The sequence below is a fragment of the Cryptomeria japonica genome, chromosome 4, assembly GCF_030272615.1.
Source record: "Cryptomeria japonica chromosome 4, Sugi_1.0, whole genome shotgun sequence".
Classification (NCBI taxonomy): domain Eukaryota; kingdom Viridiplantae; phylum Streptophyta; class Pinopsida; order Cupressales; family Cupressaceae; genus Cryptomeria; species Cryptomeria japonica.
Window position 1 is genome coordinate 524173869 of NC_081408.1, and position 15606 is coordinate 524189474.

Here is a 15606-nt window from a genome sequence, read left to right on the forward strand (position 1 = left end):
GGTTGAAGAATATCAATCCATACTAAAGAATGATGTTTGGGATATAGTGCCTAGACCAAAAGACAAATCAGTTGTCTCATCCAAGTGGTTATTCAAGATCAAATATGCATCTGATGGTAGCATTGAAAAACATAAAGCTCGCTTTGTGGCCAGGGGTTTCTCTCAGAAAGTAGGAATTGATTATGAAGAGACATTTGCCCTAGTTGCCCGGTATACGTCAGTAAGAACAATCATTGCAATTGCAGCATCCAAAGGATGGAAAATTCACCAAATGGACGTAAAGACTGCCTAAATGGTTCAATTCAAGAAGAAGTATATATAGAACAACCAGAAGGATTCACCATACGTGATAAAGATTGCTATGTTTGTAAACTGAAGAAAGCTCTCTATGGGCTAAAACAATCACCAAGGGCTTGGTATGCAAGGATAGATAACTCTCTCTCTAAACTAGGGTAATCCAAGAACCTAGCAGATCCCAACATCTACTTCAAGGTTTTAAATGGCAATATGATTATCAGCAGATCCCAACATCTACTTCAAGGTTTCAAATGGCAATATGATTATATTGGTCCTTTATGTGGATGACCTTTTGATAATGGGAGAGGATAATCTCATTGTGAAATGTAAACAAGATCTGGCAGCAGAATTCGATATGAAGGATCTAGGGCTTCTACATTATTTTCTGGGATTAGAAGTATGGTAGAAGAAAAACTATATCTTCCTAAATCAAGAAAAGTACACCATAGATATCCTAACTAGATTTGGGATGATGGAGTGTAAGCCATTAGCTACACCAATGGAAACTAATTTGTACAAGCTAAAAATTGAGGCAGAAGATTCAGAACCTACAGATCCCACACTCTACAGACAAATCGTCGGTTCACTCATGTATTTGGTAAATACTCGTCCTGATATTTGCTATGCTACAAATGTATTAAGTCACTTCATGTGTGAACCTAAGAAGATACATCTAATGGCTGCTAAACACATTCTAAGATATTTACAAGGCACAATCGGACTTGGCTTAAAGTATGAAAATGTTGAGATTCAACTTGAAGGATATTCTGATTCTGATTGGGCCGGAAGTACCACTGACTGTAAAAGTACTATAGGGTGTTGCTTTAGTCTTGGTTCTGCTATGATATCTTGGTTCAGCAAAAAACTGTCAGCAGTTGCACACAGCTCCACCGAAGCAGAATATATGGCAGCCTCCATGGGAGCTCGTGAAGCGGTATGGCTAAGAAAGTTATTATTTGGATTATTTGGAAAAACTTTGAATTCTACCATAATTCACTGTGATAATTAGAGCTGTATCAAGCTCTCAGTAAATCCAGTTTTTCACAATGGATCCAAACATATTGAGATCTCTTATCACTACATAAGAGACATGGTAGATCAAAACGTCATAAAACTAGTGTACATCAGTACTGAAGAACAAAATGCTGACATCTTCACCAAGCCACTTACAAGATTGAAGATAGAATACTTCAGAAGTAAACTTGGTATGACTAGATTATAATTGAGATTATTAGGATGAAATTCCTACCATGTGTAATTTGTTCATGAATAAATAAATAAAATGTATATTGCAATATTCTAATTGTGTTCAAAGAAGATGACGATCTTCTTATGGTTAAGGTTACTATTTCAAGGTGACGATCTTGACAATAGTTGACCAAGTGTCAAGATTGACTACATTAAGTTGTTGTCCCGGACTGTGCCGGATATCTTGATCCTAAAGTATGTGATCATCTCATGATTGACTTCTTAAGTGATTGTCCCAGACTGAGCCAGATATCATGATATTGAGTTTATTGTCATGACAAGACTACATTAATTGTTGTCCCGAATTGTGTCGGAAGTCATGACAGAATATGCTCCCAAGAAAATTACTTAGATCCACTCTTGCTAAGAGGGAGTGTTAAGATATAGCCCTCGTGAATCTAACTGATGGCAAATTGACTGTTATATATATGTGGTTATTAATTCGATGCCTAAAAGTCCTTCTGGAGAGTGATATATTAACAGACAGTCCCGATATGCAGATGGACAGTAACATCGTATACACTGCGATGATTATCACAGTGAGCACGATATCTATAATGCCACTGTGATTACATTGCAGTATGCACTATAATGTAATCACAGTGGGCACGATAGTTATCGTGCCCATGTGATTATCGATCGCATTATACTAAACTAACGGAGCATGTAGTTCGGCAAATGAAACATTAACAAACATATTGTTATGAACGGTTGCCTCACGTGGCAACTGCCACGTATAGACATGTCCCTACGTAGGCAATCTTTCCTCTTGTATATAAACCAGATTCAATGGTGGGGACGATCAATTACTTACGGCAATCAGTCTTCCAGAATCGCTGTCATTATTCTTCGATCCACATTTTACAACAATACCATGAAAAATAAACTGAATGAATGATTCAATAATCGGATAATCTATTCAACAATATACAAGCGTATATAAAGAGATTACAAGGACGACGTTCTAAATTAAGAACAAGTCGTTTAAAGTGAACTACCAAAAAGCTAAACGCTAAATAAAGCTTAAAAGCTAATTAACTAAAAAGAAAAAGCTAAATGCTAAATAAAGCTTAAAAGCTAATTAACTAAAAAGCTAAATGACCATTAAACAAGGAACTAAATATAGGTGACTAAAATATAATTAAATATTCTAATAATTTTCACATTGAAAAAGCCCAAACTTATCAAATTCTGCATTTTAGCTCAATGGAAATTCTATTTCCGTCGGGACTTTCGTTATTTTAACTAGATTTGAGTGGGGGAAAATAGGGGTTCATCGGGATTTTGTGCAATTTTGACCTATTTTACCTCCCAGGAGTGGAAAAATGACTCGTATAGGGACCTTTAGCACCCGCGCACAGAAATCACACCAATTTGCAACATTTTTATCATTTTAAGCTCCCATTTTGCAATGGGGCGATGCGTAAAAATGTCACAACAAAAGGTTAATAACTTAATTGTCAAAGTCCTTTCGAAGGGGCCCACATTGTTTATTCTCTTTTGTTAAACTGGAGAGCCCTTTCCTGTTAAGAAATTTGAGGTAGATGTAAAAATGAATGTGAATGTAAAATACTCCAGGCCTTGCTTAAACTCTCTTTATAAGGTATTTCTAACCCAACTAAAATGAATGTAAAATGTAAAAATGAATGTGAATGTAAAATAGTCCCAGTTGAATGTATCTCAAACCCAACTATAGGAGCTCTCTAATCATATGCTACACTCCTTGCATATCCATTCTTGAGATCTCCTAAGATAATTTCTTCCACTGCTACGTAATTCTAGAGGAGAGTCAGGGTTATGTTTGAAGGTAGTCCTTTCAGCTTGGCTGTTGAAACTGTTAAGGTCATTTTGGGATGAGACACCTGCAAGAAAACAACTAAGAATAAAAAGTCAATGAACCAAAATATTGAAAGAATGAAGATTCAAGAATAAAGCATAAAAGAAAGTGCAAAATTAAAACTAAAGTTTGATTCAAAGAAAAAATGTACCTTGAATCTGAAAATCCTCTCCTCCCATGGTACGGAAAGCAAGAAAACCTCTGTTATGGCAGCAATCCTTTACCAGGTCCAAGAGACTGGCAATGCAACACAAGGCTTTGTATGCATGGCCAAATGAGTGCATAGGTAAATGTCTGCTGGCCGAGGAAGTGTAAGTATCAGATTTGATACTGGTATGCACCCAGTGACGAAATTTGAATTCATTGAGGATAAATATATCGTAAATATCAAATATATGACAAGATCATGGTATCATTGAATAAATGTTTATAAAGGTAGAAAGGGTTTGTGTAAGGACATAGCTGCATAGAATATAATTTAACAAGTATGTTTATGTTTATATCATGTTTGACACATAACAGAAGAGTAGGCACTTTGGACCTCATATTGAACATAGTTCAACTTATAATTTTTTGAAATTTTTCATGGAAGGGGAACCCTCTTCTCATTTCTTCAAATATCTTTAGCTTTTAGACAACTCTCTAGATAGGATATAAGATAACTATAGAAATGTAAAGTCACTAGCCTATTTCTGTTCTCAAACACTTGTTTAAACACAGGTGAATGCCAAACTTGGTCTTGATCGAGAACTCCCCTGATTCTTATTTGTACTCTTAACTTTTGTTCAAAGCTTGTAGTTATTGCACACAGGTGTGTCCACATGCATGTGCATGCTCACATACACACACACATAGGGAAGCACATATGAAGGTCATTGATCAGCCAGCATCATATAAAAATCAACGTGAAAACGAGGATGAGCTTATTGAATAAGGTTGCTATGATTGAAAAAGTAATTATTATGAAGGCAATTAGCATCAAAATTGTTATCGGTGTAGATGAAATCACTCCAGGTCACAAGATATGCTGAAAATTTGTAAAGCTTGAATCATGGTAATTGGGTAGTGTTTGCTGAGGATTGCAACAGTGTTCCAAGTGCCGGTACAATATACATGTTTGCAATAGAAGGAAAAATATAAATGATATTGATATTTATTATCTAATAATCATCATGATGACATAAACAGTTAAATTTTAAAACGTAATCATCTCAAAGCAGCAGATGGGAACTGGGTCAGGATTGCCATTTTTAAAAATTATGGTATGGGATTGGAGATGGCTACGTATTCGATCAATTGATAAAACTTTAGTGTAGACATCTTTATCCTTTTTATTGGTTCTTTCTTACTAGTACCTCATTGAGCTTTGTTGATAAAGTTTTCTGCTAGATAATAATTTGCACGCTTCTATGCAAAAAACAAAAAATAGAAAATTACAAGTTCTAGTGCATTTCTTTATTTCTTTTAGCTTATGCCAACCAAATGTTAGCACTTGTGGAAAATTTCAGATGTCCCAAATTTCAAGGTAAATTTCTAGGATATATTTAGAAACACAGAAACTTAATCTGAAATCTCTCAACATCCACATGTGTCTCCAAGATTGAAATATCCCCCTAGGGTATTTGTTAATTTTCAGATTGAAATAATAGTTCTGAAATCAGAAATCAACATTGCATTAAAATCCTCAGTAGAACAACAGTAGAATTTACCAATCCCAGCCACAACAATTACAGTCGGATTGGACAACCAGCAAATGAAACCTGAAGCACCAAGTGAGCCACTTGAATGATAACTCCAACTGACAATGGGTTTCCGTCCACTGCCTCCAAGCTCAAGGGTTTGCGTCCTCAAATTTGCTGAAAACTAGAGCTTCCCAAAAACTCTCCAAGAAACAATCTCCAAACATACAACCAAGCATGCCCAAAATGAGCTTCTCCAAGATATTAAATAGCTCAACCTTATGACTCTACATTTTCCCTCGTCTCTTGGAATTCCCTTTTTATGAATAAAGTGACTTTATCTTATAATTTGATGTTGACATTAAAATCACCTAAATCTGCTTTAATAAATAATTAAATTAAGTTGTCTTTTAAATTATTATGTTTAGACAACTTAAACTTAATTATTTAATGGATTTTCCTAATGTCCCAAAAAGGGGACATTACAAAGACGGATGGATTTCGGATATATGAGATGAGTACCATGGGTCACAATACGAGTCTTCAGGAAAATGTGCATTTACAGACAGATTTTTCATTTGGAATTTCCAATATACGAGATGAGTACTCAGGATAATATTTATATGTAATTTTCTTTGTCATTTATGAGAAACTTGTTTAATGCACTAGGAATTTATTTTGTTGAGGCATCAAGGTTCTCGAGTGTCCTGTAAAGTATTATTGCAATCTTTTTTTTTTGGTCGGTAAAGGCAAAGCCATATTTTGTATTAATTAGTGTAAATACATATGATTACCACTGAATTTCAAGATATTCAAAAAACCTCTGCTCTTAAAGAGCACAGAGGTCCCTTCAAAACTAGAACCTTTTAGCTTAAGGTTTAGCCACTTTTCCGAGCCATTTAAGGTTTGATAGTCTAGAAAAACCAAAACATAATTATTGATAATGTCCGAATTCAACGACCTAGATTCAGAGTTTTTGAACTTAAAATTAAAGTCTAATAAAAATATACAAGGATGACTGCATATTCGATAAACTAAAGGAGGTATCCATAGAGAGCCTAGCTTGTGGAGGGAATGCCCGGTTGAGGAAGTTGGATCCTTGGGCGGCCTCGACCCCTGCTTGATGGAAAGCCCCGATCACGACCCCTGCCCCTGTGACCTCTGCTCGAGCCTCCTCTGCACCTCTGTTCTGGGTTAGGTTCTGTTTCTGCAGCAAGCATAGGCAGGAAGCCATTCATTCTTGCAAAAAGGAAAAGAATCTCCTCTTGCCCTTCAGCCTTTGGATCTTCACCTAAAAAACGCCATTTGAGGTAGCTCAGCCCTGCACTCACAAACTTTCTGTGCCTATTCAATTCTTTATCCTTCAGGTCCAGAAGGAATGGGTAATATTTGATAAGAGCACCATGAGCGTTAAAAAGGATTCTGTCGCTAGGTATGGACGCACCAGAATCGTGATTGGCCTTATTCAGAACTTCTTGGAGCTCTTGAAGAATTTCGGCTGGGAAGAATTCCCTGGTAAGGTTCCAGATTAATTGCTTGGAAAGCTTCTGATCCAGCAGTGACACCCCAAATCTGGACGAAATGCTGGTGTTGTCTCTTGGGTATTCATCTCTACTCAGATGAGCGCTCCCCAGAATCAATTTGACTGCTAAAAGAACTGGAGGGTCCGAGTGGATGAGGAGACGCTTGAGTCTCAGGTCCGTAATCTTTCTAAAAGAAACTTGGTTGGTAGAAGCACCAAGTGAGATGGGGGTGTCTGCGCCAAAGCAAGAAACGGGCCTGGGATAAACACTCATGATGAAGCCGATAGGGGGTTCGGAAGACATGGCGACCGTGGGCAAGGACTAGCAAGAAGAGAGCCAAAGAGCAACCAGTAGAGCCAAAATGAAAATGAGAAGCGATAAATGGACTCTTCTTCAGGAAAGCTGGTGCACAACTCAACGAGCAATGATGGGAAAATGAGAGCAATTAAAACTCACGCGAAGGTGGCGAAGAATAAATGCTCAAATCAAACCAAATCCATTAAAATGCGGAGAGAGAGATTAGCCTGTGGACAGCTCATGCAAGGACAGAGAGGCGGCACTCACTAGCTGGACTTTAGTAGGTCCCGTATTAATGTTGCCGGTTAGTCTACTCGGCTTTACCGGACCCACCTTGCATCCCAAGGTTAGTTGAGTGGTTAGTTTGAAAAGGAAAGTGATCGTTGGTGTTAGCCGCCAAAAGGAGGGCAGGTAAGGAATTTTTGAATTTGATTTATGCATTCCTCCAGTCTACTAGCACAAATTAGCTTGGTCGATCTAAATTAGAAGAAGGCTAAGATCCTTGTGACCACCAGTGAATAAAGGTTCCTAAAGCTGCAACTTTTGATAGAGCGTCCGCCTCTGTGTTTGCTTCTCTATATATATGTTTTGCCTCGAAGTGATCCAAACTGTTTAGGATTTCTAGAATTCTCTCCAAAAGAGCTTGAAGCCTCCAATTGGGGGTTGTCTTCTTCCTTATAGCATTAATTGCTATCTCCGAATCTCCTTCCACTGTAATATTTTTGATTCCATGGTTGATGCAGTCTTTCAGGCCTAATAGTAGAGCGGTGAACTCTGCTATGTTATTAGTGTCGAGAGGGATTGGTTTTGCCATTTTTCCGATGATTGCTCCTGATTGGTCTCTGATGACATAGCCTATTCCGGAGGGACCTGGATTGCCTTTGGAGGCCCCATCAAAATTTAGTTTCACCCAGTTTGGCTTCGGGGGGGACCAGATTGCACGTTTCCTTTTAATTGAGTTATGGCGAGAGAGTGAGGGAATAATGATTCCTTGCTAGTTTTGACTAATTTTCCTATCCCATGAAGAGAAAACTTTAGACTCATTCGGAGCAAAGGCTGTTCTGCTATTGATTGAATCCACTGTTGCCGATTCTATTGAGTTTAGAATTGATTTCTGATTTCTAGCTTTACCTTCAAATAGCCTGCGGTTCCATTCTTTCCAAATTTCCCAAATTAAGCATGATGGAGCAATTTCCATAATTTGGCTCGGCAAGCTCTCCTTTGTATGTAGAGGCCAGCTCTGGAATAGAGGCTTGATTTCATTCGGCAAGACAAGATCAGTTCCAATTTTGCACAGAGCCATCTCCAACATTTAGAGGCAAAGGGACAGGACAAGAGGAGGTGGTCCACTGTCTCTGATTGGGCTTTGCAAAGTATACATCTTGAAGGTCCTTCATAGCCCATTCTTGTGAACCTATTTGCCGTTAGGATTTTTCCATGCAAAGATGCCCGCTTTCGGGATGACTTTGGAGCTCCAGAACATCTTGAGGGGGATATTGTGGTTGTTGAGCTCTACTAGGCTAACCAGAACTCTGTAACCATCCTTTGAGTTATACTGTCCTGTTTTGGAAGGCTCCCAGATGAGTGAATCTTCCCCTCTTCTAGGGGTGATGTTTCTCGCCTGTAGGTGACCTAAAAGCTCTTCCAAGTCCTCCCTTGGAATTGGCAGGCCCTCCATTGATTTCCACTTCCAGCATAGTGTGTTTGGTGTATCTACTATTTCCATATAGTCTTTAACTCTGACTCCCCAATTCTGTTTGAACCAGTTTTCTGTTGCAGGGATATGAATTATATTTGCTAGGGGTGGATAACCACCCCAAGAGTCTTCCTAGAATAGTTTTGCTGAACCATCATGAATATCCCAAGAGACTGAGTTTGAGATCAGGTTTCTACAAGAGATGATGAAGTTCCATATTCTTGATCCTTTCGGAAATGACCCTGATCTGAGGATGTTTAGATTATTCTGATTTGAGAGATACTTTGTTGCTAGCATTCTGACCTAGGATGCTTTTGGGTTTTTAATAAATTTCCATACTAGTTTGGCCCCCAAAGCTATATTTTGTAATCTAAAATCCTTGATGCCTAAGCCACCCATTGGTTTAGGCTTCATAATTTTGTCCCAAGCTATTAGTGCAATCTTATGCTTCTCTTCAGTGTTTTGCCAAAAGAAATCCCTCATCTTCTTGATGATGTAGGTGTTGGCACTAGATGTTAGGGATAAAATAGATAAAAGATAAGTTGGTAAAGCCGAGATCACTGCTTGAATCATGACTAATTTGCCCGCCCAAGACAACCATTTGCCCTTCCAGGCATTTGCACTGCTTTCAACTTTAATTTTTAAGGGATCCCAGAGTTTGGAGTTCCTCAAACCTCTGTCTATTGGGATGCCCAGATAAGTACATGGAAGGCTTCCTTCTTTGCAATTCAAGATTCTAAGAATTCTGGTCTGAAGTGAAATTGATGTTGAGAAGAAGAAGACTTTAATTTTGTCCTTGTTTCTTAGTTGGCCTGAAGCCCTACCATACATCTCTAAGATCTGGTTTAGGTGTTTGGCTTCCTTTACATTTGTTGATCCCAATAAGAGATTATCATCTGCAAACTGCTGATGGGTTGCTACAAAGTCTTTAGTTATTTTGACTCCTAGCTGTTGGTTGGTATGACTAGCTTTTATGGCTCTTCCTAGAGCCTCCACCATTATTATGTACAAGAAGGGAGAGAGGGGGTGCCCTTGCCTAATGCCCCTTGAGGAAGAGAAGAAACCAGCTGGCTTTCCATTGACTAGTATTGAAAATTTGGGCGTTGAGATGCACTCAAATACCCAATTTATCCAATGCTTATCAAAGCCAAAGGCTTGCAATGTTTTACAAAGGAAACGCCAATCTACACTATCATAAGCTTTTGTGATGTCTAATTTTATTATCATACCTGGCCTATTTGTGCTTTGAAGGGTATGGATTGCTTCTTGTGCTACAATCACTCCATCGAGAATTGATCGGCCCGGGACAAACCCTGTCTGTTCTTCTGAAATGATGCTGTTCATAAGAGGCTTCAATCTGTTGGTCATGATTTTTGAGAGGATTTTATAGACTGTATTACGTAGGGAAATAGGCCTTGTAGTCTCCCAGATTTTCCACCTTCTCCTTCTTTGGGACGAGTGCTATAAAGGTATTGTTAATCTCCTTGAGTATTTTCCCTTACCTTCTTGAGCACTCTAAGGCATCTGAGAGTTCCTGCCCTAAGATGTGCCAGCATTTCTTAAAGAAATCTGTAGGGAAGCCATCCGGCCCTGGTGCCTTACCTGAGGGGAGTTGGTTTAGAGCTTGAAGAACTTCTTCCATTTTAATTTTCCCATTTAAACTTTGATTCTGCTCCTTAGATATAATCTTGGGGATCCTAGACAACAACTTTTTTTGATCCTGAAGATGGGATCCTTCACTGTTATTCAGGAGATTGGAGTAGTAGAAGATAATCTCCTCTTTTATAACCTCCGGGTCCTCAGAAGATTGGTTGTTTCTGATTTGTAGTTTTGATATAATTTTTATCCCCCATCCTGAGCCAATTCTCCCTTGATTTTTGTTTCCAAAAGATTTCTTCCTTGGAGAGGATATCCTCGTAATCCAGTAGGAGGGATCTTTCCTTTTGAAAAGATTCTTGATCCATGCCCACTTTGATAATCCTATCATTTAGGGCTTCTAATTGCTCTTCTATGTGTCTTTTTGTTGAGAAGATGTTTTTGAAGTGCTGGGAGTTCCATTGAAGCAGTTTCTGTTTGATTAATTTTAGTTTTGCTATGAAACAGAAGAGTTTTGAGCCCTCAAAGGACTCTTCCTTCCACCATTTTTCAATCAATATCAGAAAATTTGGCTCTTTCATCCACATATTTTCGAATCTGAAGGGGGTCTTGGTTGATCCTTGGGTGCCTTTTAAAGTGAGCAGAGTGGGATAGTGGTCCGAGCCTGAGCATGAGAGAACGTTGCAAAGTGGGGTGAAGGGAAAGATAGAAAAATCCCCTTGCCAGAAGAATCTGTCTATTTTTTCTGCTATATTACTAAAGCCTTTCCTTCTGTTGGTCCAAGTGTAAGAGTCTCCTGAATCTATTTCCAAGAGGCCATTCCTCTCAATCCAACTATTAAAATCCTGCTGAGCACTCCCTAGGCGAGTGATGCTCCCCCTCTTATCTGATGCATTCCTGATAGCATTAAAGTCACCCCCAATGACAACTTGTTCTTCGGATAAGGTGGTCAATACTCCATCCAAAGAAGACCATGTCTGTCTCTTTTTGGAGGGGGCCACTGGGCCGTATACATTGATTTTGAAGAAAGAAGTGCTCGATTGCAGGTGAGAAATTTTAACAAGCATCCAGTCCTTATTAGATGCTATACCTTCAGCTTTAATTTGTGAAGGCTTCCAAATTATCATTAGTCCTCCTGAGGAAGCCTCTGAAGCTACTGTAGTCTCCAAAGAAGATTGGAATGAGGAGCTTATCCCAATTCCCAAAGGCAACTGCAAGCTTCTCTTCCAATTTAGTTTCTTGTAGTAGGATTATGTTTGCACTGACTAGAAGAATCTGTCTTCTGATCACCCTCTGCTTGTTAGGGGCGTTGAGGGCCCTAACATTCCAAGATAGGATTTTCATTGTTGTTCAGGAAGGGGATTTCCCTTCCCTACTTTCCAAAGATCCAATAGTTTGGATTGATTGTTTGCCATTCCATCCAGGGATCTGACCTCTATGGGAGATTTTCTACCCTTCTTGGGAGGGGATGAGCCAAAATCCGGCTTTTCCAGGCCCTCTTGATTCTGATGAATCCCTAACTTTCTTTTCTCCTTAATCTGTGAGTAGAGCACTGCCAAGGGGGTGTCTAAAATTGCCTCTTGGTCCTCCTCTCCTAGCATGGCGTTCTGCAGAAGGTTCTGAGCATCCTGGTCCAAAGGCAAATCTAGGCCGATTGATTCAAAGGGCGGGGATGAAAGGGAGGGGAAGAGGATTTCCGAAGATAGGTTGAGAAGGGGCTTGTGGTGAAGACAATCCAATAAGGGGGAAATTTCTCCCTCTGAAAGGGAAAAGTCTGCATTGGCCTCGAAGTCTGCTTTAAGATCCTCTTCAATAATCTCTTCCTCAAGTAGTGCTTTCGCAGGGTGAATATTTTTGGATTTAGCAAATTTAGCTGTGCGAGAAGATGCCTTTAACTTATTGGACCTAGAGCCGGTTTTCCTTCTTGTGACTTTAGGTGGAGGGTGGGAAAGGATTTTAAAAGCCCCTCTTCTCAAAGCTGGTGTTTTTTTTGGCCCAAATAGACTCCTAACTGCCTTTTGGGAATGAGGTTTGGCAATCGGGGATAAGATGAGATGAGGACCAGGGCCTAGGGAGGGGGGAGAAGCCAAAGGAACAGGGCTTCAGAGCGGGGAAACCTGACCAGGAAGATTGGTTCTCAAACTCGGACCAGCGGAGGGGGAGAGGAGGACGAGGGGATCCGGAGCCACTAAAGAAACCAGGGGAGGAGAAGGGGCCATACCTGAGGACTGGCGCAAGGACTTTGAAAGGGCTTGGACCGGTATCTCGACTTTTGTTTCCAGCGTCGAGGCTCTCTTTTGAGGAATTGGGCTTGCGAATTGGTCTGAGTGCTGAAGGGGGAGATTGATGAATCCAATAGACGCTGCCAAGGAGCTACTATTGACTATTTGGTTTCTCAAAATGCATTTGCCAGGAGCTCCTTTACCCAAATCTAGTCACTTTTTGCTTCCATCTGCCTAACTCCGAGATGATCTCGAGCTCGCTGTAAAAACCTTTGGACAAGTTGATCTTGACATAAATATTTGCCACGTCCCTGCTTTGACCTTCAAAGAAGTCTGCTTCAATCCCTACGAGAAATCCAAGGGCATCCCCTATCTTAAGAAGAGATTCCGGGCACCAGTATTCAGAAGGAAGGCCTACTAGGGATAGCCAGATAGGAGTTTTCTCAAATCTGTGCTGGGCTGGGTCAAACCCTGGTTTCCAATCTAGGAAATGGAATGTGGAGCCTTGGCAGAACAAGGGACTACCCTTTGTGATTGTTTGCTTTAGTGTCGCATCCACACATTCTATAAACAAGAAGTCATTCTGCAATTGTCTCACTGTTATGAGGTCTGGAAAGGATGATATCCACCACTCCACGATATCTTTGCTTGTCCCACCAGTGCCACACCATTTCGCAAAGAAAGCATTCTCCTTGAAGCGGACAAGCGACGGGTTTAGAGCGTTCGAGGGAAGCACAAAGAGTTTGCTACCCATTGTTTTTCTTGACCATTTCTGAACCTTGTTCACACTTCCCTGTTGGTTGGGCCCTGAGGGGAAAGGGTTATGAGATTTCGAGGGGAGTACAAAGAGATTGCTTCCCACTTTCCTTGGCCATTTCCGATCCCTACTCTTAAATCCCCGATGATTGGTCCTTGAGGGGAAAGCATTTCTTGAATCCTTGGCTCGCAGATCTCTATTAGGCGGGCCTAAGGTGCTCCAAACCTTGTTAGGCCACCCTGTTGTTAATGAAGGACAGTCTTGTGGTCTTTGACGCCTAGGCTGCATCTTGGAGTGCAGAGATTGATTAGGAGTGATAAAACTTTTCTTATGAGTTGAAATGGGAATGCAGTTTGATCCTGTCGCAACCATTTTTGCCCAGGAGTCCAAGTTTTGAAATTCCTCAGTGACATTTTGCCAAGGATACCTATAACAGCAGTTGTCCTGGCTCTGAGACAGCTTTCGATTTTGGTACCCCGATCTATGGCGCTGCTGGAGGGGAATAAATCCATAAGAAGTCCGACCCTGGTTTCTCAAAGGACCGTTTCCGCGAGAGGGCTAACCCGCCATTTCAATCTGGGATACTTGTTTTTAAAGTTTGTAAAGTCTTGTAACAAATGCATATCAGCATTTAAAAACATTTCATTGATTGCAATCTGTTAATACAGTTTATAATATTGGTAAAAAGAAATGATTCAATTCGCTCACAATGCTAGTAAAAGGTTGGGGAATTTAACTTCACACCGCCAATTAGATTGCTTAAAGATTTATAAAACCTTATCAACAAATTCATTTGCAGTCCAGGAGACGACGTCTCTTTGAGGCATTTTGTTGAACAGTTCGCATATCCTGTCTATGCTTTAGTGATCAGTATTTCTTGCCTTGTGATATTACCTCCCTCGAGATTGACTTTGATTTTCAGTTTATATATGTTATTCAGTAAATATTTTACATTGTGTTTTCAATACTGATAATGCAGTAGAAATACTAATGCAAATGATATTACCTCCCTCGAGATTGACTTTGATTTTCAGTTTATATATGTTATTCAGTATATATTTTACATTGTGTTTTCAATACTGATAATGCAGTAGAAATACTAATGCAAATAGATACTTTCGAGATTAGTGTAGGAAATTAATTCTGTTTAGACATTTTGTACGAAAGGTTTTAATGACTTGTGTCCATATGGCTTTCTGCAGTTCTTGTTGCAGGAGTATGAGAATGACCATTCCAGAAAACTTAACGAATTAGTTAATGAAATTAGGCGTCAGCGGTGTTCATACTTACGGTATGGGATTTTTATATGGCGTGAAAACTGATGCCTTTGTTTGCACTGGTTTCTTTTTGAATTACAATTTTAATTAATGTTGGTTTTCAAAACAAAGCAGTAATTTCATTTGCAAAAAAATGTGTTTTCATTCAGGTTACGGGTGTGTAAAAGGGCAGATCCAACAGGTGAAGTAGAATGAACTCTGCTACTTCTGTATTTGGGTGACATGAATGAATCACTTCAGTAGCGTAACTGCATTAATTTTCAATGCCTGTTTATGAAGCTTGTAGTATTGCACATGTTTCCCATGAATTTTGTGGTTGCATTTGAATTTGAAACATGTAATTGTTGAAAACCATGAAATTATAGTAATTTTTTTTTTTATATTTAGAATTGGTATGTCATAATCCAGTGGAAATATGATATTTTAACATGGATGAATTTTGCTTGACATGCAGAGTTCCTATTCTTTTCCCTAATGGTGGAAGACAAAAATGCTCTCGGATTATCTTATGTGGAGTTCCTTGTACATATTCACCGGCAAATTCAGACTAAAATGAGCTAAAAGATGAGATTGGTTGTCAGTAAATTTTGATCAACATTTTCTTTAGTGCTCTATTTACCCATTCCTAGCTTCCTATCACTTTCTTAGCTTATTTCCGTAGAGTCGAGTTTTTCGTGCACGAAGTTGCCATGGAACATAGATTTGATTGCTCTGGTCCTGTAATTTGGAAAGCGATTTAAAGTTGGATTTTCAGACTGGACAATCTGATTTATTTTTCATTGTTTCGATTTCATATTCAAAGCGACTATTTGTGTTGTTCAGAGTTGTAACCAGAGCAGAATATTTAATCTTTTTGGGAATTGTTAAATTATTAAAGGAGAACTAAGTTGCGTGCAATAATTTGTCAATAACGTATATCTCAAAAATGATGTTCTATTGTTTTCTCTGCACCCTGCATTTTAATAAATTTTGTATTCCTTGAGGCCGAGAAGATGTACCTATTCAAGCAGCGTTTTATGTGTAATTTGAGCACATCTTGAATATGTAGTTTGAGCAATTCTATTTTTATTTTCATTTTCCTCCCTCTACATATAATTCTGGAAATTCATTGCGCATGTAATTAAGATACATTTTGTGATTTTTCTTTTTCTTTTCTTTTTTTATTCTAGATACGAAC

General features: G+C 39.1%; 1 protein-coding gene across 1 annotated transcript in view; it reads left to right on the forward strand.

Moving 5' to 3' along the window:
* The window catches only part of LOC131069017 (protein transport protein SEC24 C), a 109281-nt gene extending 93967 nt beyond the window's left edge, over window positions 1-15314 (forward strand). Inside the window, exons 23-25 of the mRNA XM_058004300.2 lie at window positions 14355-14443; window positions 14579-14610; window positions 14884-15314. Of these exons, the coding sequence (XP_057860283.2) occupies window positions 14355-14443; window positions 14579-14610; window positions 14884-14990 (228 nt within the window). The 3' untranslated portion in view covers window positions 14991-15314. The remainder of the gene's footprint in view (window positions 1-14354; window positions 14444-14578; window positions 14611-14883) is intronic.
* The last annotated feature ends 292 nt before the right edge of the window (window positions 15315-15606 follow it).